This window comes from Alligator mississippiensis, chromosome 13, assembly GCF_030867095.1.
Source record: "Alligator mississippiensis isolate rAllMis1 chromosome 13, rAllMis1, whole genome shotgun sequence".
Taxonomy (NCBI): domain Eukaryota; kingdom Metazoa; phylum Chordata; order Crocodylia; family Alligatoridae; genus Alligator; species Alligator mississippiensis.
Window position 1 is genome coordinate 6,688,627 of NC_081836.1, and position 25,628 is coordinate 6,714,254.

Here is a 25,628-nt window from a genome sequence, read left to right on the forward strand (position 1 = left end):
TTACAGAAGGCACAATTAATCTACAGAGTATCATCTAACCTTTTTACTGAACAGTGGTTTTCTGGGAAATACAGGGATAGCTTTACCATGATAAAACTAATTCTTTTCAAATGGCAAGGATCCATATGTTTATAGCAATTGTGGGCTTGTTTTTTCATTACTAATACAAAATATTTTCAGAGTTCCTTTTTTTGAAAAAAAAGGGAGTAGGGTCCCTTTCTGAATGTTTTTGATGGTTACAATAACTTTGTTAAATTTTTGTGACATTTCTCAAGATCTCCAACGAGATACTTTCAGTTATTATTGTAAAAACAAGACCAATAATGGACACTGTTGAAAAACTTTTTTTGTGCTGACAGTTCTAGCGTGCCTGACCTATACCAATTGCCTTCATTGTGCTTTTCCACCACCCTGCCTTCCTCACAGACACCAGTAAACCAAGGAGATCCCATTTATGAAAGTTCAGTGACATTCGGTTTTGTCACAGGAAACCTGGTCCTTGCTTTTGCATTGTCAGAGCGAGCCCCATGAATGACTCAAAGCCCAGGCGCCAGGGGTGCGTTCCCTTTACCAGATATATAGGGCTGAACTTGATGAGGAATTGCTGATTTTGACTTGACAATAGGAACTGTTGAAATGTTAAATGTTTTTCCTCTCTGGGAATGAAATCCCTCCCTTGGCCAGCACAAGGAAGAGGGGGCAGGACACCCTTGAATTGGACATCTGCTTAGAGGTGAAGTTCACCTTTTAAGGTTACTGGTGTTTTGCTTTGTGTGATGTTAATGATGAGAGGCATAGGCAGCTCAGTGAGCACCTGGGATGGGGGTTATGCCGACCGCTGCAGACAAGGGGTGATGGGAAGGGAAAGCGTACCATCCGAGGCTACCACTGCCATTGCCCCCGCTGCTGCTGTAGCACCATGTGCTGCACTCCCTAGCAAACTCCGGTCCCTTTTCACTCCTTCCCTGCCCCCTCCCTTGCCCCACTTCACCCTCCCATATGTACATGTTGGGTGCAGGGCTAAGGCAAAGGCTTGGCAAAGGCTCCCATTCTGCTTGCTCAGCTTGCCCCCCTGCACTCCAGATATACTGCCTGGTTTGGTGCCCCTGCTGTAGTAAAGACTCTCTCTGGTGAGTTCTTCTGGTGCCCCCTCCTTGTCAGTGCCGCGCTCACCCTGCTCTGGTTATGCTAGTGAGAGTCAGTGAGTCCAGAAGTATCTTTATGCTATGCTTGGAAGGTCTTATAGTCCATAATGAAAATCTCTGAATTACTGGCAAATGCATCCAAGCAGGATGGTGGGGCTTGCCATTGGTTTGGTATGGTGTGAATGATCCAGAACTCTGTAAAGGCTGCCTGACCTACTACAAGGCTATTTTTGGAGAGGGTGCTGTTACTTCCGTCTCAAACAATATTTCTCCATATGGACATTTTAGGTTGGGAGGCTGGCGGGGAGTCAGGGAACCTGGCTTATTTTGCAAGAGCAAGTCATGAGCAACTGAGCTAATGTGCGGGAGAAATTGGTGACATCTGTGGTATTCCTTGTAATGGCTAAATAATTCATAGTTCCATATGGCTGGTCAGTCATCAAGTGCACTTTCCAGGGCTTTGCCTAGTACAGACATCAGACATTGTTCTGACTCCAGACTAATATAAATGACTCTTTATGGCACTGTATCTTTCCACAGTAAGAAAAATCAATAATTTTGCTGCTTTCACATGGATTCACCCACAACTCAGCAGCTTCCTGCAGGTCACATAAGCCCAATCATGTGTGCAAAGTTTGCAATCTGTTACAAAATTATCTGTTAAAGGCAGCAGTGATCAACAGGGACATTTTTCCCCTTTTGGGACCCTAAAAGTAAACGTGTTTCCTCAAAATCCAAACAGAATTATGGAGAGAAGTGAATAAAGCAAAGAATATTAGTGGGCACTGATGAAACCACACGCATGGGGGTTACCAAAGTTTTGCCTCCAAGGAACATTTCAAAGGGGCAGTCCTGGGTGCCAGGTCTCATCAAAGGGCCTTGCCAGCCACACTGGGGGAACCCCTACACTAAAAAATAGAAACTTAAGCTGTTATAGAAATCTTCATCTCAGGGCATAACATAGCTTTCAATGTACATGTGCACATTTCCTTTATCACACTGGCATTACCAGATGTCTACATCTAGATAACGTGATGATGGATCACAGGCCACAGTATTTGAAAACTAACACGTTGTCAGAACTTTTAGAAATGATTGCTCAAGTTCTACTTGCTCTATTCCCCCAAGTAATCATCCCATTGAAGGCAACGGGACCACTAATGAGTTGCCTATTCATCAACTTACTGCTGATGACAAAATAAAAATAAAAACAATCGTGGTATAGCTAAATATGCTAACTTTGACCCTGAATAAAAGGTCAAAGATAAAGTGGTTTTCCTATACTAACATGGCAACAGAACCACACAGCTACAACGGCTGTGTTGTAACAGCTTATATCAGTGTCCTTTAGTAGCAAGAACAATCAACACCCCCTTTAATAGCAAGAGAATTGCCACACCTGTCTGCACCCTTAGGTAAAGTGATGCGACTACTTGGAGTGGACTCCGCGGAAGTAAATGGGAGCTTTCCTGTTCACTTCATTGCTGCCATGATTTCCCCTTTGTGGTTTAAAATGGCTTATATCAAATGTTGCTTAACCTCATAAGAATTGACTTAAATCTACACAAACCAGGTTTAAAATTGTTCCAGGGTGTCCATGTCCATCTTTGCCTGATGGTTTATCTAAATAGCCTCTTACACTGATTTTGACCTCTTAAACCTTCATGTGTAGGCAAGACTTCACTTCTTGCCTAATTTCATTTGACTGAAGTATGAACATATATCAAAATCTATTCTGTGGTATTAGGAAATAATTAATTCCATTATATCATCATATCATGGTAGAAGCGTATAGCTAATGCTCTTTGAGTTAAACTGCACAACAGTAGTATTTGGGCCACAACAAAAAAACCCCAAACAAACATAAATGTATTTAATTTAGGCTTATTACACCGCTCTGGCAATCCTGTATTCCATCTTGTTCATCACAAGAAACATGTCACTTAATATGTACAGATCTTAATCACAATTTTGTTTGAGCAGTCTCCTCAAATCGAGATAGAATAAAACATCAATAAAGTCAGGCTCCTTGATTTTAAGGATACAACGGTCATCCTAAAATTCAGGGGCGGGTGGAGGGGAGCAAAAGTCACTTCTTTATAGATGAATAGCATCAGCTTACATGTCACTGAAGGCCATTTAAGCCTTCAAAGCAGACCATAAGTAAAATGTTAGTGGTCCATAGGCTCCATGCTGATTCTCAGCATAAGCATGATTTTTCATCCTACTGAATTAACTTTTGGTAAAAAAGAAAATGAGAGACTTGGCATCACAGATGTCCCCTGGGTCCTGAAGAAATGTTTGGATTTAGAGATAACAGGCCACAACCAAAATCTTTCATCCCAGCATATTTGAACTCCTGAGATTTTCTTGAAATGCCAATCTGTGTTTTGGTTTTGCTAGTGGGACTTCGTCTTTATAAAGTGGCCAGACATTTAAATATCCCAACTTCCAGATCTAGCCTGGAGGCTTTTTCCTTCAGTTGGGACCCTTCTATAGATAGAAAAGTTTGCACAATCTCAGATGTATAAAATACGGTACTGAACAAAATGGAGGTAACAGATGTATATATGTCTAAAACTTAAAATATTTACTCTTCACACAAATTTATTTTTTCACCTTCTCCTCTCCTTATTCTTTGCAACCCTCTCAAAGTCACCAGAGACTGGGGGTTATCAATGTGCAAGGCCAAATTTTGCACAACAAGCAGCTTCTAAATTAAGTTTTGCTCACAAGTGTATCCAGAGTGGAACGGCAGGAGGCGTTTAAAGACACTTGGTTGTCGTGACATTAAGGAAACGTGCTGAACTCTGGAACATCAGTATCCAGCACTCAGGTGGAAGACAAAAATCCAGGACATAGAAGCAATAAGAGAGAGACAAGAAAAATCAGGAGGAACAAAATATATGTGTTTTTTTTAATATACATAATATAGCATAAAATAAAATAGGGACTAAGCATTATAAACTCTGACATAATATACATCATAATTTTCATTTCCAAAGCTCAGCTTGATATGATAGATCATGGCACACAGAAGGAATTGAAGAGAAAATCTGGAAAAGTTTGTACGTCTTAGTCCTCTCTGAGGAGGATTCCAGTAATTTTCCAACTTCTGAGGGTCGAAATAGAAAACATGATTTTTGCAGCCACTAAGCAAATAAAGCCTTTTTGTTTGAAACCTCAGTCACATTTCAGTCCTGTTGCATAAGCGATGCCATGGCACAAGTTATTTTGTGTCTAGAGAGATGTCACCTCATTCATATATGCACTGATCTTCCAGTGCACCGTATGTAGTCAAACATAGCTTGCTATACAATTAAAAAGAGAAGACAAAGAAATTTTATATATATATTATATATATATATATAATAGCATATACCAATTGTGGAAGCTTCTACATACTGGATCCAAAACATGCTGAGTAATAGGTTTAAGTGACCCATCAAAAGTGGGTATATTCCAAGCACCCTTTAATTTAGGATGTGTATTCCAGTCTCTGCACATCTCTGCAACAGAGAAAACTGGTCGTTCTTTGCCGATCAGTCAGAGGAAGGAGCAATTTTTCATTGGTAGGTCCAGTTCCAGCTGGGTCTACCATGCCTGACTGTATAATGGTTCACAGGTCTCGTCTCAGCAGAATGGTTGAAGTTCCCAGGCCACAAATGTGTTTTCCTCCTCTTAATCGCATTCCTGATTATCAGGATGACGTTTCCTGCTAAACAGTACAGATTTGGTAGATGAACGTACCCAGACGCTGGGAATTTTATACCTCTGTAACACTGAAGAATACAGCAGGCTCCCTGACTAGTTTTTGGGCTTAGAACAAAAAAAAAAAAAATCTGGATAAAAATTTTTAGAGAAAAGGATAGAATGCAATGTAAAATATTTTTTTTCCTGCCATTGTTTTAACATCTAGCTAGCACAGTATTTTTACTACTTGAAAACCACATTTTAGATTTTCCTTTTTTTCCCCTTCTCTTTTCTCCTACTGCATATTCTTTTTCTATATTTTATTCCTCTAAAATACTTCAGCAGAGTCCTATAAACTGTTCAGTTTTTGTCATGTCTGTAAAATGTTCCTCCAGAAAGCTGTGTGGTATCCCCATAGAACTGGAATTCTTCATTCACTCTTTCCATGGATCATCTTCTCACACGGTTATGGGAACAGTTTTCTAGTAGTTTGTAAAACAGGAAGCAATTTTTTCTTCTGGCATAACAAGAGGCACTATTTCTTCAATTATTTTTAGGGCCTGTCAAAACAAAAGGAAAACAGGGGAGACATTTAACCTGAGTGAGCTAAATCTATGTAGTTGTTTGTCACTGCTGTCCCCTTCCTTCCTCCCTTTTCCTCTGTCGCTTCCCCTCTCCCTCTTTTTCCAATTTGTATTTTCCTTTTTTCAGTTTCTGGTTATCACCAGTGCAGATTACTTTAGTTATACATCTGCTTGAATTGGTGAATAGTATTTGTCAACTACAATACTCAATACATTTTATCTCCTTTTGGTTTTGCAAAGCATTATAGTCTAGTGCTGTGGTCTGCAAATTTTGTCAGTGCTAGAATTAATTTCAAGAATATTAGAAGTGAACAGTGAACAGTTTTATGACCTATGGAGTATGCATGCAGTATCCAGGCACCTAAGAGTACATACTTCAGTACAAACATGGCATGTGTCCAGGGGCCTTGTTACACCTTGCAATTTGAGCTGTTTAAATGTGTCCATGGGCCTTGTTACACCTTGCACTTTAAGCTACTTAAATGCTGATCATCAGTGTTAGTGCTAGCTTGAGTTTGGAGCAGTCACACCCTTAGTCTAGACACCTTCTCTGATCCCCACCTGCACAGCTGTGACTTGCCACCAGAGGCCTGGTGAGCAGGGGCAGGACTACAGGGCTAGTGAACCAGGACATCTGTCTGTCCCTACTCTAAGTGGGGGTGGGGGGATGAGGGATGGGTTGGTGGGACAGGAACATGAAGCTGGGAGGCAGAGAGTTAATGGGATGGGGATTGGTAATGAAATGGGAGGTAGAAAGGCAATGGGGGTAGGGGAAGAGTGATGAAATGAAGGAAGTCAGGTACTGAGGATAAAATAAAAAGAATTTTAAAAATTAAAAAGAAATAAAGAGGAAATTAATTAAAGAAGGTCTCACATTTAAATAAATTGGGATTGGGGGGTTGGGGGGTGCTGGTTGTGTTTCCTCAAGTGGCTGGAAGTTGGGAGCAGTGAGAGAAGGCAGTTTTGGGGAAGCTGCTGCCCCTGCCCCAGGAAGGAATCCCCAGCACATGGGGACCTGATTGAACCCCTATCTTGTACCCCCTCATCCCTCCCACACCCTACTCCTGGACCCATCTGTGACCTGGCTAGCTGGCGTGTGCTCTTCAGTCTGCTTGCATGAGGTTGCACCCCTGGGGTAGGAAAGTAACCCCCAGGGGCAGGAGGGAGAGTTAGCTTGGTGCCAGAACTGGCCCCTGGACAGTAGAGTTTAGGGGGTGGAAAGTTTATCCACCCAGAACAGAAGGGTGGGGAAGGGGGCACTGCATCCTGGGATGCTGGAGGACTGCAACTTGGGTGGCTTGTCTGTGGGGAGTGGCCACACATTCATGGAACATGAACTGGATAACGCAGATCAGAAATAAACCTGCCCTGTAGTGGTATAACTTTAAGCTGCCTAAAGTGTGCTTAAAACTAGTTTCAGGTGTTAATGTGTGGATGATCCAGGGTTAAGAGCTCCAGGAACCACCTCAAATTCATGTATAACCAGCCCCTACGACTAACTTATCCCACAGTAGCAGGCGTTACAGTGTTTATTACAGTATCTGGCCACTAAGTGGAGGAGGCTGGCAAGAGCTTGACTTGACCCAAAGGTCAGGCTGGCTGGAAACAAGCTGTGGTTGCCACCCCCTGGGATGCTGTGAGATCATTTCAAGGATGCCATACTAATATTAGCAACATTAAGTGTGCAAGCACCTACCCATGATTCACAAGATAAGCCCAGAAATGTCAAATAGGAATCACTAATGTCAAAGGTGGTCTGACCTGCGACGCTCTTTCTGAGTTCTTTGCAACTGAAGAATTGCTCTGTTATGTTTCTGTAGTCAGGAAACGAGTGAAAGCTAAGAGCTGGTATTTTTCAAGGGATACCTTAAATCTAGCAAGGGATGAGCTTGATTGGGCAGCAGCAGGGAAGGAACCGATGTCCCACAACCTCAACCACACTAGTAAATTAAAGGAGCTATTTGATGTTTGAGATAGAAGGCTGATCAAACTTTGATAACATTTGGGTATTCTTTCCCCCACTTCACTTGCATTATGCACTAGATGTCATCATAATGGGCATACCCAATATGTGTCTGCCTGAGTCCAAAAATGGAAATGTTAAAAATCCTATGCCTGACTTCCTGTATGTTTTCCAGACTCCCCTAGAGATCAAATAAATTATTTGACTCATTAGGTTCACTCCCTATAAGGAACCAGTCTGCATGAATCAACTGAAAGTAATGGAAAGACTCTATTAGATGTTGAATTCAGCCCTTTATGGAGTCTGTCCATTGTTGGTAGAAGCACAACTGGAGGTACAACAGCATCTAGCCACACAGCTTGGCTTGTAGTATTTTACTTACGAGTACCTGCCCGACATTTTCCTCACAACAGCAATAATGATTCCAGCAATGATTCCAACTGCTACCATGATGCCAATTATGATTCCAACTAGTGCAGCTGTTCCCAGGCCACCTGGAAGAGAAAAGGTGCAGTGTATTAGCATGTTTACCATTTTGCAAGAGTGGAGATTGATGGCATACAGTCCTAACACTTTATAATGCATCACAAATGTTTGCCACATCCCAATCTTAAGAATCAGAATCATAGAAAATGAGGGTTAGGAGGGACCTCAAGAGGTCACATCTAGTGCAACCCCCTGCTCAAAGCAGGAACAGCCCCAACTAGTTCATCCCAGCCAGGGCTTTGTCAAGCCGGGTTTTAAAAACCTCCAAGGATGGAGATTGCACCACTTCTCTGGGTAACCTGTTCCAGTGCTTCACCACCCCCCAGATTTGACCTGACCCAAAAGTCAGGCTGGCTGGAAACATGCAGTGATTCTCAACCCAGGGCCCAGGGCTCCCTGGGATGCTGTGAGATCCTTTGAATTTGAATCTTCTCTAAACTTTAAGAAAAGTTGCTTAGGATCAAGGGTTCCCTGTTGATGTTTATGGGGCCTGATTGAAAACCCATTGAAGACAAAAAGAGTCCTGTTGTTTTACTTCTGATCCAAATCGTGCTGGTCTTTGAAAAGCAGGTTGGAGGTATACCTCATCTAGGATTTCAGTACACCTCTTTTCTTTATAACTAACTCTGCCTTAATACCTTCTTCCTCTGTTGTCTCTGGCTCTTCACCCAGTTCATCTGTGAAGACAGAAGCAGAATAACTCCTTGAATGCACTGACTCTTGTGCTGTGATTCCTGATTTGTTGTCCTATCGTATGGTAGGTTACCAAAGCAAGAGTGCAGTTGTCTCAAGCTGAATCCACTGCCAAGTGGTAGTGAACAGCGTTGCGTGAAAGAAATGGCAAATGGGCCACACATCATAAACTAGCCTAAAGACAAAACTAACTCTAATGGATTAATCCTAATCTTGCTTAGACAGGTATAAATTAGGAGTAACCCCATTAAGATGAACAGTGCTCCACTGATATAAAACAACTGTAAATTAGATTGCCTTAATTTTCTATGCTATCCTCTTTATTATGACTGCTTAAAAGCTTCCCATTTAGTCTTTGATGTAGCTGCTGTTTTATAGATTCATAGATGTTAGGGTCAGAAGGGACATCAGTAGATCGAGTTCGACTCCCAAATATATATATATTTATATATATTTGAAAACATTTTCTTTATTTCAGACCCTTTCTTCCTCATTGGAGAGGATATTCCTCAAACCCAGGGTGGATGCATCCCAAATGAAAGGCTGGGTTTTTGGAGATGGGTCACATCAAATGTGACGTAAGGGTTCTATCCTTGCCCTTGCTGCAGATTTAAACCAATCTTTGTGGTCATCTTCACGTTCAGGGTGCTCAACTTCAGACTCTGGAGTCTGATTTGCAGAGAACTGAACTGAACTGAACTGCACCTGAAGGGGGAAACTATGCTTTGACAATCTGTCATGCTAAGTACCCTGAAAAGATCTGGCCCCGGACACTGCATACTAGACATACAAATGTAATTCAGTGATTCCCAGCCTGGTGCCTTGAGATCCTTTCAAGGGTGACATGCAGTGTTAGCACTGTTAGGTATGCAAATGTGATTCACAAAATAACCCAAAAGATTTCAATTAGAAATCCATAGGGTGGTTTTTATAGACATTCTGACCTGTTGTGGTGTTCATTGCAACAGAAAAATTGCTCTATTACTTTTCTCTTGTCCAAAAATGAGTGAAAGCTAAGAGCTGGCATTTTCCATGGGGTGCCCTGAGTCTAACATGGTTGAAAACCACTGCTTTATTTTCTCCATGCTGCTTAAAAAAGAGAGTAATGAAACACTCTCACTTTAGATGGGTGATATGCTGATTAAATTTTAAGTTTTATGAATCACTCTTGCAAGATGGAATTTGTAACCATAGTTGGAATAAAAGAAATCAAAACAATGGTATAGGCTAACGGCTAGGTAGCAATGGTAAAAGTTAATAATGACAGAAAAAAGGAAGGTTGAGGTCATTCCATATTAAAGGCCTGTATTTGGTTAAAAAAAAATAGGATGATGTAGTTGCATCCAGTGAGGAAGATGAAGTACTTTCCTGTTCCCTAATAACTAAGGAGGATGCTAGAAATCCAAAATCATTTTTTTAAATCATTTAGCCAGACAGGTAGACTCCAGAAGTTCTAAAAGAGTTGGCCGAGAAGATGGCCTCTTGAGGCTTTTAAAGAAATGTTGGAACTCAGGAAAAATCCACAAGAGTGAAAGAGTTTGTATATTGTCCTATATTTTAAAAGGTCAAGCAGAATGGTCTAGGTAATTATGGAGTAGGTTACCTGATGGTAATTCCAGGCAAAATAAGGGAAAAGATGATACAGGATTAAATTGACATAGAATTAAATAATTAGCAATAAGGGAATATGATCTGATTTGGTTAGAATTATACATTTGGTTTAGTAATTTTGCAACATAGTAAATTTTTGTAAGTTATTTAACTTAGTACCGCATAACTTTCTGATTAAAAACATTAGGTATGCTTTTTTTAATAGATTAAAAAGTGGATAACTATTATCTTCACAGTCAGGGCGCCTAGGATCTGGAACCGACTTCCAAGGGAAGTGGTGCTGGCTCCTACCCTGGGGGTCTTTAAGAAGCGGCTTGATGCCTACCTGGCTGGGGTCACTTGAGCCCAGTTTTCTTCCTGCCCAGGCAGGGGGTCGGACCTGAAGATCTACAAGGTTCCTTCCGACCCTACTTCTATGATTCTATGATCTCTAAAAATATACAACCCCCCCCCATCAATCGGGAATTGTTAATAACTGCACTATGATGCGTATGCCCCAGAAGGAAAAATTAAAGGTTCCACGGGCAACCTTCATTCTGGCATTTTCTGCCTCCTGAGTGCTTGATTTTTTTGCAATCTTAATATTCTTTGAACATGGTATATATGCATGTGGATGAGATAAATACTACCACATACTTTGCCATCATATGTAATGAATAACTACATCTGCCAAGTACAATTGAGATGACAAACAGCTAGGGTAAGTATATGGTGGCTCTGAATACTGACATTAGTGTAGTTCCTTTGGGTTTATTATTTTCTTCACTAATTTGTATGCTGAACAGTGTCAGTTAACGTGGAATGATTTGTTCAAGGCTCCAGCTCGGAGACATTAACCTTTATTATATTTGCTTTTGAGCCTGCTATAGGTTTATGCCTAACCAAACAGGAAGGCAGGTTTGTTTTGGAGGCTGCGAGCTCCTCTCATCCGAGCAGATTTGTCACAGCAATTGCACTCCACAGTGCCAGGATCTTTAAATTCACATAGGACAGCCTGTCATTGTCTTGCAATCTGATGGTTCAACAGTGGATGTGTAGTTATACAATGCCAGTGTTTTCAGGATGTTTTTTTTTTAAGACGGCTTTGTTTGCTTTTTAACAGAAAAAGTAAGAAAGTAGGAAGATATTTTTGTTCCTTCGCCAAAACCAGGCACTTGTGGTTTAGCTGACTCTTTTATAATGTTTGAAAATGTTGAAAAGAGGGAAATAATTTTTTGTTACATGCAAGTTGTTAGCATTTAATTATTTTTCTGGGCCTTCATATTCAGGTTCTGATAAAGAATTGTGGAAATCGGTAGCCTATTTATGCCTGTTCAGAGCCCGTTCGTCATAAGTTTTTAGGATGTTGATTCCAAGGACAATTCCTGTGACACCCAATGTAGATGAAGCATCATGGGGAAAGCTTATCGAAGTTTCAGGACCTATCCAGCCTTTCCAGCTTTGGCCAGGAAAGAAGGGTGATGAGGAGAGAAGGCAGAGGGAAAAAATGGCTCTAGTTTCCAGCAGCAAGGGAAAAGTAAATCCGATTTAACCTCTCTCAGCTTCTAAGAAATGGAAACCCTTTGTGCTCCACAGAGAGTGAAAGGAAGAAGAATGGGGAACCCTATTCCTCCTTAATAGGCAGCCGACGAAGAAAAAGCTAAAAGGCTGCTTCATCGGCTAAGGAAGCCAGAGATGCAGCATTGCCCCACACTAACCCAGTGTCTAGGCATTGCATGGCAGTTTGTGGCTCTGAGGCTGCCTTTGATGCAAAAATACCTCCCTGTGTGCTACATGCTTTTCCTACGTTAGGGAAAAATTCTTTTAGGCAACTGGTGAGATTTGCCTGAAAGATGACAACTGCTTTAAAGAGGAAGGATGGCTCTCTGGTTAAGGCTGGGAACATGGAAGATCTGGGTCCTAGTTGTGGCTGTCAAAGGAAGTTTCCTGTGTGCCTTTTGACAAGCCGCTTAGATCCTCAGTCTGTAAGTTTTTCCGCCTGTAAAATGGGATTTACAGTAACCCTCTTGCTGGGGGCGTGATGTAATCTTGGGAAGCACTTCAAGTTCCTTGACTAGCTGTTCTCTAGAGAGCATTACTTGGCAAAGTGTCCTATTATTGAGAAAGAGAGACTGGTTGCTGTTGTGAAAGATCTTCTGTTTTGAAGACTGAAAGACTTGCTATAAGACAAGTTCAGACCTAAGCTAATGCCCATGACAGATGTGCTTTGTTTAGCAAAGTACATAGCCGTGAATATAATATCTCCCCCTGCCCCCATACTTGTCTGATATCTTTTCCCTCTACTGGCAATTGGAAAGAGTTTTTATGTATTTTTAAAAGTCAGAAACTGAATGTCACCTTGCAATGACAGTGTGTGCCAATAAGAATCTGGATGGGTCATGCCGGACAGTTGAATGCCAGATATGTGCCTGGGGGTGTTGGTTGTAGCCGTGTTGGTCTAAGGACACAGGCAGACATAAGCAGATATGTGTCTATGTCCCCACACCCACTCTCCCCCTCTCCTCCCATTTTGTTTCCTTCAGTTTATGTGGCTGTCTCTACCATAGAAAGGTCCAACCCTGGACTAGCAGATTGGAAACAAGAGATCTCATATGTAGGAAAACTTCTACTGAATCATTTTATAAAAATTTTCTTTCATCGGTATTATTGACCCCTTACTTGCTACCAACCAGAAACAGATGAAACCCATGTGCTGCTTCTTTCTTTATGTCTTTCACGTATTTGTTGGAAAGCAAGTCTGCAACCCTATCAAATTCAGGTCTTATAACCACTGCTTCTATTATTAAATAATGAACCAAGTCAAGAGACTGTCCATAGAAAGGGACTTGGAAAAGAAGGTGGAACATACATTTTTAACTACAAATATGTTTGATCTTTTGACCATGGGTATAAAACTGCTACAGAATTCAGAAGAGAGGAGAGGGAGGGAGACGCCAGCAACAAAAAAGAGAGAACTTCAGTCAAAACTTGTCCTTTTTAAAATATACCAATAAAGAGATCCAATTCCAGCATCTAGACAGGTCCATCATCTGCAGCAGCAAGGACTGCTTGTGTGAGATAGGGGGAGATGGAGTATGGATTATCTAGGAAAGTGGAGCCCAAATCCAGCCCGTTCCAGAGGCTGGCACTGCAGGGCTTTGCAAATCTATGGGCTGCCCAGGATCTGCTCTTGACTTCTGAAACAAATCATGTCAAAGCAAAGCTCCAGGAGAGACCTGTTGGACTCGGGATTTCATGGAAACTCTCTTGAATGGATCCAGCGCAGCCATGACAGGTTCATGCACCGAAGTGAATGCTTTAATAAACCTTGTGTTCTGAATTTTGAGCTTGCAATGAAATTCAAAACCAGATGAGTTTCATGCAGTTTCCTTGCAAACATTTCTCACAGCTGCAGATGTAAAGTCTGCACAGTGCCTCGCTAAAATCAATTCTCTCCTGCTGCCCACAAATGTTGTGCCTCTGCCTAGCTTATATCTACTTGATGGGCTTGCCTATACTTGATTTTGGCATTTACAGTTGGAGAATTGATAGCTGTGCTTTGCTTTGCCATGTATGTCTTTTAACTAAACCAGGCTCAATGCTCCCAGAATCCCTTGTTGGTGATGGCTGTTTGCTATGGGAAGGCAAACACTGCTCAGTTATTTTGATATGAGGCTAAATTTTCAGGACTTGCACTTAAACCTTGTTCTATCTTGTTAATGGAGCATATCCAATTCAGGAAGGCACTGAGGGATGGTACATGCAGAACCCACGGTGCCATATTTCGGTTGCTCTTCTAACTATTTTAATGTAAGTTATATTCAACTCCATGTATTGTTAACAGACTGGGTTGCTGTAGCAGAGGCTAGGGTTGCCCATTATTCCCTTGCAGTATACTGGTGCACATATGGAAGCATTTCTTCTACTGGATTTTCGTCTGATGGTGTAGGAAAATTTTGCTACAATTCAAAGACGGTAGATCTAATTTTTTGTTTGTTTCACACCACAATAAATCATGGATAACTCCACAGAAGTCAAAAAAGACATGCCGGTATAAAACCGAAATGCAGAACCCTAAAACCCTTGGTTCAGAGATGATACCTTTTATTAGACCAACTAAGAAATTGCAAAAAACATTATGTTGCTTTGCAAGTTTTCGGGCTCACAATCATCTCGGAACCAAGAGTTTTAGAGTTTTGCATTTCTTTTTGTCTCAGACCGACACGGCTACCAAATACATCCCTGGTATAACACCAGAGCATACTTAGGCTATTATACTCATGTCTTCTGTACCTCAGACTCTTTGTGTTTGAACAAAAGAATGAGTTTTTTGAGGATGGTTTATGCTGTGTGACTTCACACGTGCAATCTAAGTACTGGCAGATGACTTCAATCACTGTTGGTCTAAGCTGGATTTGAACTGGGAAGTGCTGGTGAGGTAACAACAAATCTATGAATTCCCCTTGTAGTGCATGCACTTGGTTACTAATTTAGGATGTTAAATGACTCTTCAGAAATGCTTCACAAAAGCAGCAGGTTCCTTTTGATGTAATCCTGATTTCGAGAGGACTTCAAATTCTGCAGGAGACTTTTTCAAAAGACTACTGAGTGAGTGTTGGGAGCATCCTAGTGAGAGAAACAACTTAGAGTCTATTCAAACAAAAAGTGGAGAATAAAGATTTCTACCGTCAGCATGTTCAAGAGTAACGTCAGGATCGGTAGAGTTTTCACTGTCTTCATTCGTGGCGATTGCACTTTCTGTGGTCATTAGGTCTTCTAATTGGAGAAAGTCTGTTATATTGTGCAGGCTTGTAGGCAACTGCAAGGCAGGAATGTTGGAGAGGAAAGAAAGAAAGGAGAGGCAAAGTAAGACCCAGTTTCCATTTTATTTATAATATACAAAAGTTGATATCCTCACCCTCATATGTGCCAGTGGGCAGGTTCTCCAGCCTGCTTTATACTGCTTTTACAGTACAGGAGTGAATGGCTATTTTGTATAAATAACCCAGAGATATGGTGGGGGTAAGTAGAAAGTGAAGTATTCCCTCCTAGGTACAAGGTTTGATGGGGATGCAGCAGGATCATACTGTACTTCAGGGTTAAGGACAGACATTACACATAAATCAGTATAAATGATTGGAAACCGATTTAAATCTGTAACACAACAGAAGTTCAGTGCACATAAATCACTTTGCTGTCTTGGTTTGTGGTTTATGACCGAAAATGATCAAAACCAGTTTAAGATATACCTGGATGGACGTAGTATCAGGCTTAACTTGATTTAGGTTAATTTGGTTTATTGAACGTCTGCTCCAGATCCTCTACAGATTCAAGCTGTCTGCTTCAACTGAGCAGGGAGGCGTGCTCTGGCCTGGGCCACTGCAGACATGTGGCTGCATTTCCAGAATCACAAGTGAATGTCTGTTCCCTTGCTTCAATCTACGCAACTTAGATTAATTTGTGAAGATTGAATCAATTCAGCCTCAGGCTTTTTGACTGTCTGTACGTAGCCCAGGAGCTCCCAGCTGGGTGGCTGTTAGACTTCTCTAGTCCATAATGGGGCAGGTGCCATAAGAGGCATATGCCCAGAGAGCTACAACCAGGTGTTTTTACCTCTAATTAAAGAGCAGCTGAGAATCAAGCCCAATATTTTACAAAACAGGTGTATGAGAGAGAGTGGGAGGAACAGGCTAGTAATAAAAGGAGAGAACCCTCTAGTGAACTCTCTGGATTTCCACTGTGAATGCATGTGGATTCACCATAAGCTACATCCACATAGGGAGGCCTGGGTTTTAGGATGCTCCCAGGGAAGTTTCCAGTTAAGAGCACAGTATGCTGCTTCATCAATTTGTAAAGTAAAAATTAAATTGCATTTTTGCTTAGTGTCACTGGGTGAACTTTTGTCATAAGGAAAAAGCAATTTTATAACTGCTTTCCACAGCAGTCCCTAGCAGCAAAATTTCAAAACATCAGCATAGAGACAGGGAAAGCAGAATTTACCAATCTTCTAGAAGTTTGCAGATCAGTTTGTCTGGTGTGTTACATCAGTTTGACATTTGCTCATCTTCACTAAAGCCGGTGGAAACACACCAAGACAGAACTACTGCACGGCGGTGCAGAGGCAGGCTGAGACTATTTTGCGCAATTCAGCAACTGTCACAAATATTTCCAGCTTTTTGCAAAGCAAAATCCCTGGCATTTGGTCAGCTTTTTTCCTTTTTTTTTTGCAATTCAAGTCATGACTTACTGCTATGTAACTTTAATGGTTAAAACCATATTGACAGGTCAAAAGACAACATAGGGAATGCAGATTCATGCTGAACTGGAGAGCCTTGGTTTAGTGACACTCACCAGAGTTGGCACTTCATCATACCATGTGTCGTTCCTATCTTTGAAATCCGTTGTTGTACTTTCTTCATCCTCTAGAACTGAGCTTGCTAAATGAAATACAGAAAATGAGTTGCAGTGTCAGTTGATCACCCTTGGCTAAACTGAACAGTCCATACATTAATACATCCAGCATGAGAGGATTTACCTCTGTTTCCATCTCTGTCTTGCTATATATGTACGTGCACATACACTTGCAACATGCGGTGAATAAAGCCTACTTAAATCCTGATGAACTTAAATCCTGATAAACTCCTTTTCCCATCTCAACTAAATCTCTGATTATAGACTTACCTTTAAAAGAGCAGGTCTCAACTTTTTGAGATGCAAGGCACCCTACAGAAAATGCCAACTGTTAGTTTTCACAACAGAAAAGTAATAGAGCAGTTCTTCTGTTGCAAAGAACTCAAAGGCCACAACAGCTCCCAATGTATTTAACACGCTGGATTCCTACTTGAAATCTCCAGTTTATCTTGTGAATCTTGTTTGCACACCTAACCGTGCTAACACTGCATGGCACCCTAGAAAGGATCTCAAGGGACCCCAGGATACCATGGCACCTGGTTGAGAATCACTGACCTTGAACCTTCATGATTGCCAGCAGGTATAAGGGGACATTTTGGGGGAAATCCAAGTAGAAAACGGGCAAATCAATTTTTCAGCATTTAAACTTATTGTTTGTTTAAACAGCAGTTCAAAATGAAAGGGTTTTTATTCTAGTCTCACATGTGTTACCCAACTCCTTGGCACAATTCTGTCACACAGGTCCTATCACTTTCTCTCACAGGCATGGCCAAATCTGGCTGCCTTTCCAGTCAAGAGGAAAACAGAGAGAGAGAGAACAAGACAGGACAGGAAAGGGCAACTACATGAAAATAGTTGGTAATTCTTAAGAAGGTCAGAAGAACACAGGTGCCATCTGTTCAGATATCAAACTTACTCATGAAACTGTGATCATCCTTCGATGCTGATATTATTTGCAGTTTCCAGGGAGCCTTTAATTCACCATAACTAAAAAGGCTGCCACTTAAGCTGTTGCTTGGGATATGATGATGTTGCCACTTCCAAATGCCACTGTGAAACTTAACTCTATTAGTCCAAGAGCTAATAATAAGTATATGCCTGAGTTCAAAACCCAAGACAGAAACACTTCCAAACAAACTTTTGAAGAACTTGAATTTAGATTCATACTTTATACCTGGTCTCAGTCTCTGCAGCAAGCTGAACCACTCTCCATCTCCAAACACCTTTTGAAACTTTTGTTATCTGTCATCTATCACATACTCTTTAGATTAGCTTCACATTTTATTTGTGCAGAAAGCTGATCAAAAAGTGGCCCGGTCCTGTAAGGTATCTGTGAAGTATCGGTAGCACTTCCTGAAGGTCTCGGCTCAAAAGTTTTGAGTATCAGGATTTCAGGCTTTTCTGATGCAAAATGGTCAAGTTCAAAGAGGAATGAAGAAAGTTAGGCCTTGTTTTGAGCCACCAACTCAAACACTGACTTTGTAACTTTAGCTTTTTCTACCTAGCACTAATATATACCTAGTACCTCCATCCAGGAAAACATTTGAAAAGGAATGAATATTTAAACATATGAGCAGCCTGGGACTCATATGAGCAGTCCAGTTGAAATACTACCATTTCAGTATGAATTTAGGTACTGAATTCTAAACGTCAGGTTTTAGAAAAGGCAGACTCAGGGTCGTCTTGTGGATAGTTTTAATCCAAAGACATGCTTTAGGAACATTGTGCATCCTCTGCATTAATCATACTTGTCCTTTGTGGAGGGATACATCGTGTGCAGTGAAATAGGTCCCCCTGCCATTCAGAGTTGTTGGAAGTCCCAATTTGTACTGCAGGACTTTTTTTGCCTCCTGTACGGTGGCTGAAGAGGGCAAGAGAGGAGTTGTTGAAAGGAAAGGTAAAGAGACTGAGTTTCTCCCCAAATGAACCCCAGCAACAGATTCAAAAGTGTAAAAACCACCTGGTTACTAACCATTTTATTCTGAGCAGTGGGTATCTCTGATCCTTTCATTCCCTCCTGCACTAGCTTCTGTTCCAGTGTTTCTCTACTTATACTTGATGAATAGAATTGCTTCCATTCAACACACTCCATATCCCAGTGCGATTTCCAAAGTGACAAATGATATATTGGCAGCACAGTTCAGTTAATTGTTTGTAAGCAAAGAGGACAGCTATCCACAGTGTGAGAATAGAAATCAGGGGATACTGTATTGTTTTAATATGTTTCTGTAGGGGAAATAAAACATTAAGTGAGCAGTCTGTAGTGTTTAAATATTAATTTTTTTTTAATTGCACCAGTGACAACTGGGTGATCTAAGCTGCATCCTCATCTCTTGGGCATCTGAGATTAGAAATATACTGCTTTAATCTCTCTACTGAAGAAATGAGTTTATCCATTAACTTCTTTGTTTTCTTTATGAGGTTGTGCATGAATTGGAGCTGAGCAAAGGATGGATTGTTTGGGCCCAGTATTTGAACCAAAAAATTAGAGGAAAATCAGGTCAGGTTGAATCAAAACATAAAAACATGTTTTAGTACCTTCAGACATTTCTGTCTGAAGTTATTTTTTTAAAAAATATATCCAGTTCTAGTGCAACTTTATAGCATGAAACTGAGATCCCAGATGCCTCTGTCAAAATCTTGAAACCAGAGAATCTAATGTTAGATTTCTAAATCCACACTTAGGGACTTAAATAGAAACTTCTATTTAGGCATCTAAATATAGACTTTAGTTACTTAAATGTAGGCACGAAGCATCTACTTAGGTGCCTCAATACGGATTGGAAAGTCAAACTTTAGGAACCGAGTTGGTATAAATAAGTGCCCTGGACAAGTACAATATGGAAAGCAAGGAAGCAAACTTCCCTTTGAGAGAGTTAAAAGGGCCTTGATTTTTCAGAAAGTGTTGAGCATCCACCCTCTGCACATCGGGCCCTTCAATGACTTCTCATTTTGCTTACCTCAAATTTCAGTCAATGGAAATCTTCACTTATTTCTAACATTTTAGCCTGCAAGATGGACTTTAATCTTCATCTTCCTTGCCTGCTAGGTCTCTCAGTTCTGGTGGTTAGTAAGGGCATTAACTGCAGTGTACTTTCCCAAGTGCGGGAACCGTCCCCTGGGAACTGGACCGCGGTCAATAAGGAATGTAACACAGAAGCGTCAGCATTCACTCACTACCAAAGTAGGGTGGGCTTTGAACTTGCAACTTGAAGACAAAAGCCTGTATTATATCCATCCCTAGATTTATCCTTCCCCTTCCTTTGTATTCTATGGAGAAGAATTATTTCATCTCCTCCGGCCTACTTGCTGTGAGCCAAGGCAGGACTGCTTGACTCTATTGGCGAGCACTGCCATAAATTGCATAAATTGTCATAACACCCTTGCCAATCACACAGATCAGGGTCCTGTTACATCTGATGCTAAACACAGAGGAGGCCTCTCTTCCAGGGAGCTTGTAATCTAATATTATTTGTGAGTAGGGAACTACCATTAAAATCTCTCTTCTACCTAATGATTTATTTAAAAATCAAGGGCTTGATCATTTTGGCCAATCTACTTTTGGGAAGAGCTCTAAAAGAGCAAATAATGGTAGATCTGAAATGCTTCCCTAGAGAAGCTATAACCCACATATATGCATGCACCTGTGCATGTGTGTTTAACACATTTTTTCCCTTCAGACCCAAAATGGTCAACCTCCTCCTTCCCCCTGAAAGTTCAGAAAAAGAAATATTTAAAATGAAGAAGAAAGGCAAAGTTCCAGTGTGGAGTGGGAAATGCCCTGAGATGTCCATAGAGCAACCCCATCTTGGGATTTATAAAAATAATGCCATTACATTACCATTACCATGTTTGAATGACTATGTTGTAGTTAAGCGTGTCCATCTGCATGAGCTCAGCAATATGCATCGGAAGGATCAGGTAAGGTTATAATCGCAGGCCCAACTGAAAAAATATCCCTTACGCAGTAGTCAGTGAATGAGTGCAGATGGAGAAAACCGATTACCACAGGGAAACCCCAAGCGGAAAGTGAAAGACGTTTATTACATACATAACAAGCAACCCATTCATGGAGCTAATTACACTGTTGGCATTGCAATGGCTCTAAGCTCTGTAGAATGACCTGTTCTCCAGGCACCCAAAGGAAACAATGTAAGAAAACAAAGATGTAGATCCCTAGGGAACCTCACATAGAGAGATGTGACACAGAGGGACTCTGACATAATTGGATTGTGTGCACTGAAGATTGGCAGAGTTTGCCACTGATAATCAGCAAGGAGTCCATATCTGCCCATGTATTTGCCTTATTTATCCAGTGCAGAGAGAGGCTTAAAGAGTTAGATGTGTTTAGATCATCATAAAGAAGGTTGAGGGGTGCCTTGAGGTACCTGCAGAAATAGGAAATACATCATAGTAATGAGCTCTTCAGTTGGGCAGATTTAAACAATGAGGGTGGTAAACTGCTGTAACAAATAACTGAGCTAAGCGGTGGGGTGGCCATCTATTCAGTCTTCAGGTCAAGACTGGATACTTGCCTGGAAGACTCACTTTAGTAAAAAAAGAAAAAAACCCCAACAAGCTTTTTGGATTAACTGGGCCTGTGTTATACAGAGTGTCTAATAGTCCCTTCTGGCCTTAAAAACCTATGGTTCTTATAAATTGTCAGGTTTCAGTTACAAGTACTTACAATCTCACTCTAGTTGTTTAAACTCCCCAACACAGGGTTTAACCATACTCCATAAATGTCACCCTGTTTCCAGAGCATGGTGACCAACCTAGTGAAATGCATTTCTCTCGTGTGCACTAAGAACATATTCTTTGAGTCAGCACACAGCAAGGCTGGACTCCTTGAAGTTAATGGAAACTTTGTTATGAACTTCAAAGGAGCTAAGATGTCACCCCAAGAACTAGAATATGGTTTTCCCTGTACAATGGGACAGTCCAACATTTATGAACAGCTCTACTGTTACAAAAGCAGTATGAAAGTTTTTTTTGTTTTGTGCTGTGTTTTTTTATACCTATTTGAACAACTCTGGAGGGGGAATACTTCATGGTACAACAATACTGTTCTGTATGGAGAGAAATTCACTGGGAACAGGCATCCAATACAGGGCCTGTGGCCCACTTTGAAATAGGGCTTAAATCAGGCTTAAGTTGTATATGTGCATTGGACCTTTAATGGTCCAATGTTCAGAGGTAAACGTCACCTAACATGATGGCAGACAAGTTTTTTTGGGTAAATTCGATATCTTTTCTTAGACCAGCTAAAATAGTAGGAAAAATTCTTCAAGCTTTTGGGTGCAAACAACCTTCATCAGGCTGAGGAAGCAAGAAGAATTTTTCCAACTATATTAGTTGGTCTAATAAAAGATATCGGATTTACCCAAGGAACCTTGTCTGCCTGTGTCCTTAGACCAACACGGCTCCAACCTATACACCTAACATGATGGTAAATTTTAGGGGGAACAGCAGGGGAAAGCACCAGCTTTCTATTCCTGTATCTGAGCAGTTTGTAAAATCTGAATACCCCCTACTGTCTGGTGTCTTCCTCTCTCCTGCTACCTTTTCTCTTGCCATTGTTTTTGCAGATGTAGGCTGGTGCAGATGTCAATTAATCACTGCATTTTGCATTGCCAAATTCTAACTGGGAGCATTCTAGTTGAAAGTCCCCAACTGTGATAGGATTGCAACTTCTCACGCCAGGGCAAGACACAATGTCTTTGAAAGCTCCATGCTGCTACAGAAGTTTTTCAATGCATATGCATACAATGGCCCACTCTTAAAATGATGAGCTCACTATATCAGCTGAATGGAAAAGCCTCTTAGGGTGAGTTTCAAAGTACTCCTGTTGTGAAGGTCAATAGACTGAGTAAGAGTTGGATGATGCTTGAAGATTAGCATGTCTCTCAGGTACCTCCAAGCATAACAAAGAGCTTTTGAAGATGGAAGAGATCAAACCAACTTCAGACTTTTCTTGTAGGCTGAGTGACTTAAACTCCCATGTGCATTGCCAGCAAAGGCCCAGCTGCCATCTAAGTTAGTGAGAAGATTTTGAGCTACCCCCTACATGGGTATGTTTTATTCCCTGTCAATAATGAAGATGTTTTTCCCAACTACTCAGTTGGTCTAATAAAAGATATCACATCTACCCAAAGAACCTTGCCTGCCAACACTGAAAGAATTCACCTTAAGAAAAATTAGAAGACTCATCCACGGTTTCCCTGAAACCCCTCACCTCTGTCCAAGCATAGAATAAAAGAAATGAAAAGAGCCATATGATTGATTAGCAATTTTATATTGATTAGCAATATTTAAAGGACAGAAAGCTGCTTTCATACACCTAATGAGGTCATTGCTGTCAATCAGAAAGCATTGCACCTCTTACAATTCAAGTTACTTTATTTTCATTCATTAATTGAAATTGGCAGTCAAAACCCACTGGTGAACTCTCAAAATTTAAATGCATATGAGCCTTTGTTAGGATTACATTAGTGTCATTTGAGGCCCCTGAGCATTTCTCAAGTGACAATACTAATCAACCCACATAAACTGGGTACTTTTTTCAAAATCTACAAGCCAGATTCAGACATAGCAGAAATGGGAGCAAAGCTCTTGACGTCAATCCACGTTGCAATCACTGATAGGGAGTCTGTCTATAGATCTATAGCTGTATTGCCGAAGAGGACTGAGGTGCATGTGTTTACATGACTGATTCCTCTTTTCAGATAAGATATCCACTGTCAGCTTTTCTAGGAGTATTTGTTTATTTATAACAACATTGATATCTATCCACTAGGAGAAGTCATGGGTTAGGGAGCTACAGAGAGCTAGAGGGGTATCTTGCTGGTTTTACCACGTGTGCATTCTGTTGGTCATCAGGTGTTGCCAGAGAGTCAGACATAGGTTACAAGCTGATCATAGTTGTAAATGTGTTAATGACATTTCATTTCTCCATGTTTTGTCTTTCCCATCACAGCAGAGGATTGAGGCAACTTGATATATTGGCTTAGCCCTATCGCTGCATACCTTTTTCTAATGCCTCTGGTTTCTGAATAGGGTGGCCATCATAGAGGACAGTCAGAAAAGAAAGGGCTGCGGTATGTGCTCTCTCTTCCTTCATTCCTGGTGACTCTTTCAAAAGTGTGATCTTTGAAAGATGATTTGAAAGAGCCACCCAGATACCACGTGAAGAGCTGCTGTAGTACAGAAAGAACCCCTCCACAAATCGCACAACACTGGGACATACCATCCCTCCCTGGAACCTATATGGAAAATCCTCAAACAATTGTAACCTGTACTAGAAGAAAGCCCAATTCTTAAAGAGATCTTCCCTAAACCACCCATTTTAGCCTTTTAAACAAGCACTGAACCTTGCCAATCTCATCACCGGAAGCAAACTTCCTATGCCCCAAAGCACACCGAACAGATCCATGAGAAGAAACGTAAAACCTGCCAACACATCTCCACCACTCCCACAATAACTACACCCCACAACAGAACCGTCCCCATTTCTGGATCATACACCTGCACCTCCAGAAATGTAATGCATCTTATCCAGTGCACTAAATGCCCCAGTGGAAAATACGTAGGAGAGACCAAACAACAACTGCATACCAGAATGGACGCACACCAAAAATCTGTCAAAGACAGAAATACCCAATTACCTGTGGGGGCACATTTCTCACAAGAAAACCACTCTCTCCCCAGTCTTTCAGTTCTAATCCTCAAAGGGAATTTACATAACACCTTTCACAGATGAGCCTATGAACTTCATTTTGTCAACCTCCTGGATGGAAAAAATCATGGACTAAATATAGACATTGGATTTATGGCACATTATAACTTTCTTAACATCTGATACCCCAGATAACCTCTACTATTTACCAGCTACATTGTATCACCAGATCACCATTTCCCTTCCCCCCCAACCTGTTTCTCACCCACTGTCTGCAGCACATTTGCAGACAGTCTTGCATACTGGCTTCTGGCTTCGATCCCATCCAGGAAGAGCACCTCTTCCTGAAGAAGGGTGTTTGTACCCAAAAGCTTGCAAAAGAGAAATTTTCCAACTATTTTAGATGGTCTAATAAAAGATATTGGATTTACCCAAAGAACCTTGTCATTCACTGACGTGCTCATCATGTCATGCCTCTCAGGGGACAGTATGTTGCATCACGCATTGCATAGATTATTTTCTTCGAGAAAGCCAAGGGAAGTCCTTTGAGTTCCCAGACCTAAACATGGTACCCAGCGTTTGGAGAAACCCTGCTCCAACTTCTTCCTACCCTTAGCATAATTACCACCTATTGAATAGAAGCTAGTGCATGATTTGGTTAGGAATCAATGAGGGGAAGGGAGGGGGCTTTGAATAGCTTCAGCATCTTTGGACAAACAATATTTTTAATGGAAAACTGTGCAAACTTTGCCAGTTTCTTTCCATTTGTATTTTGGGTCTGGTGGTACGTGATAACCACAGAGTTTAGGTTTGGATGCAAGCTGGACAAATCGTCACCTCACGCATGCTGAGGCTTCACCCCACATGCAGCATTTTTTTCCCCAGTACTTTTAGGATTTGCAAAATCCATGGAGGTGTCACAACTAGTAGGTTGTCCTGCTGCTGAGTCATTGGTTGCTTACTCTAAACCAATCTGGCTTTTGGTCCTGGAAGGAAAGACCTTTTCTGTTGAATGAAAAAAAATATTTGCTTAATTCAAAATTTTGCAGTTGGCATCCAAATAAAACAGCAGAGAAACCTGTCCATGATTGTAAGATATGCTGCAGTATATTCACCACTTCATGTTCCAGAATGTGCGGAGGGCACTTTTAAACAAGAGCATGGGGCCAATTTGTGCTTTCGGTTTTACTCATTAAACTAAAGGCTTTTTGGCTTAGCAGTCCTATTCAGTGCTTGGAATATTTACTGTAAAGGAAGCAGACTGACTGTTATGGCACTACTTGTATTAAAATGTGGGTTTTTTCTGACTACATTACATTTTATTAACATGTGCATGCTCACTTTTAGCCTAGTGTGTCATTGTGTGTGTGAACAAACGCCCGAATTAA

At 41.1% G+C, this 25,628-nt stretch overlaps 2 protein-coding genes across 6 annotated transcripts in view; one reads left to right on the top strand and one right to left on the bottom strand.

Annotated features, from left to right (window-relative positions):
* Positions 1 to 25,628, top strand: part of LRRC38 (leucine rich repeat containing 38) — a 258,878-nt gene that overhangs the window by 23,777 nt on the left and 209,473 nt on the right. The gene's annotated exons all lie outside the window — the stretch shown is intronic.
* Positions 4,034 to 25,628, bottom strand: part of PDPN (podoplanin) — a 29,942-nt gene continuing 8,347 nt past the window's right edge. The window contains exons 2-6 of one of the 2 annotated variants that reach the window (XM_006273444.4): positions 16,506 to 16,591; positions 14,841 to 14,973; positions 8,510 to 8,548; positions 7,768 to 7,879; positions 4,034 to 5,398 (exon numbers count right to left, since the gene is read on the bottom strand). In XM_006273444.4, coding sequence (XP_006273506.1) covers positions 5,392 to 5,398; positions 7,768 to 7,879; positions 8,510 to 8,548; positions 14,841 to 14,973; positions 16,506 to 16,591 — 377 coding nt within the window. In that variant the 3' untranslated portion in view covers positions 4,034 to 5,391. The remainder of the gene's footprint in view (positions 5,399 to 7,767; positions 7,880 to 8,509; positions 8,549 to 14,840; positions 14,974 to 16,505; positions 16,592 to 25,628) is intronic. The other variant, XM_006273445.4, reaches the window with a different exon arrangement.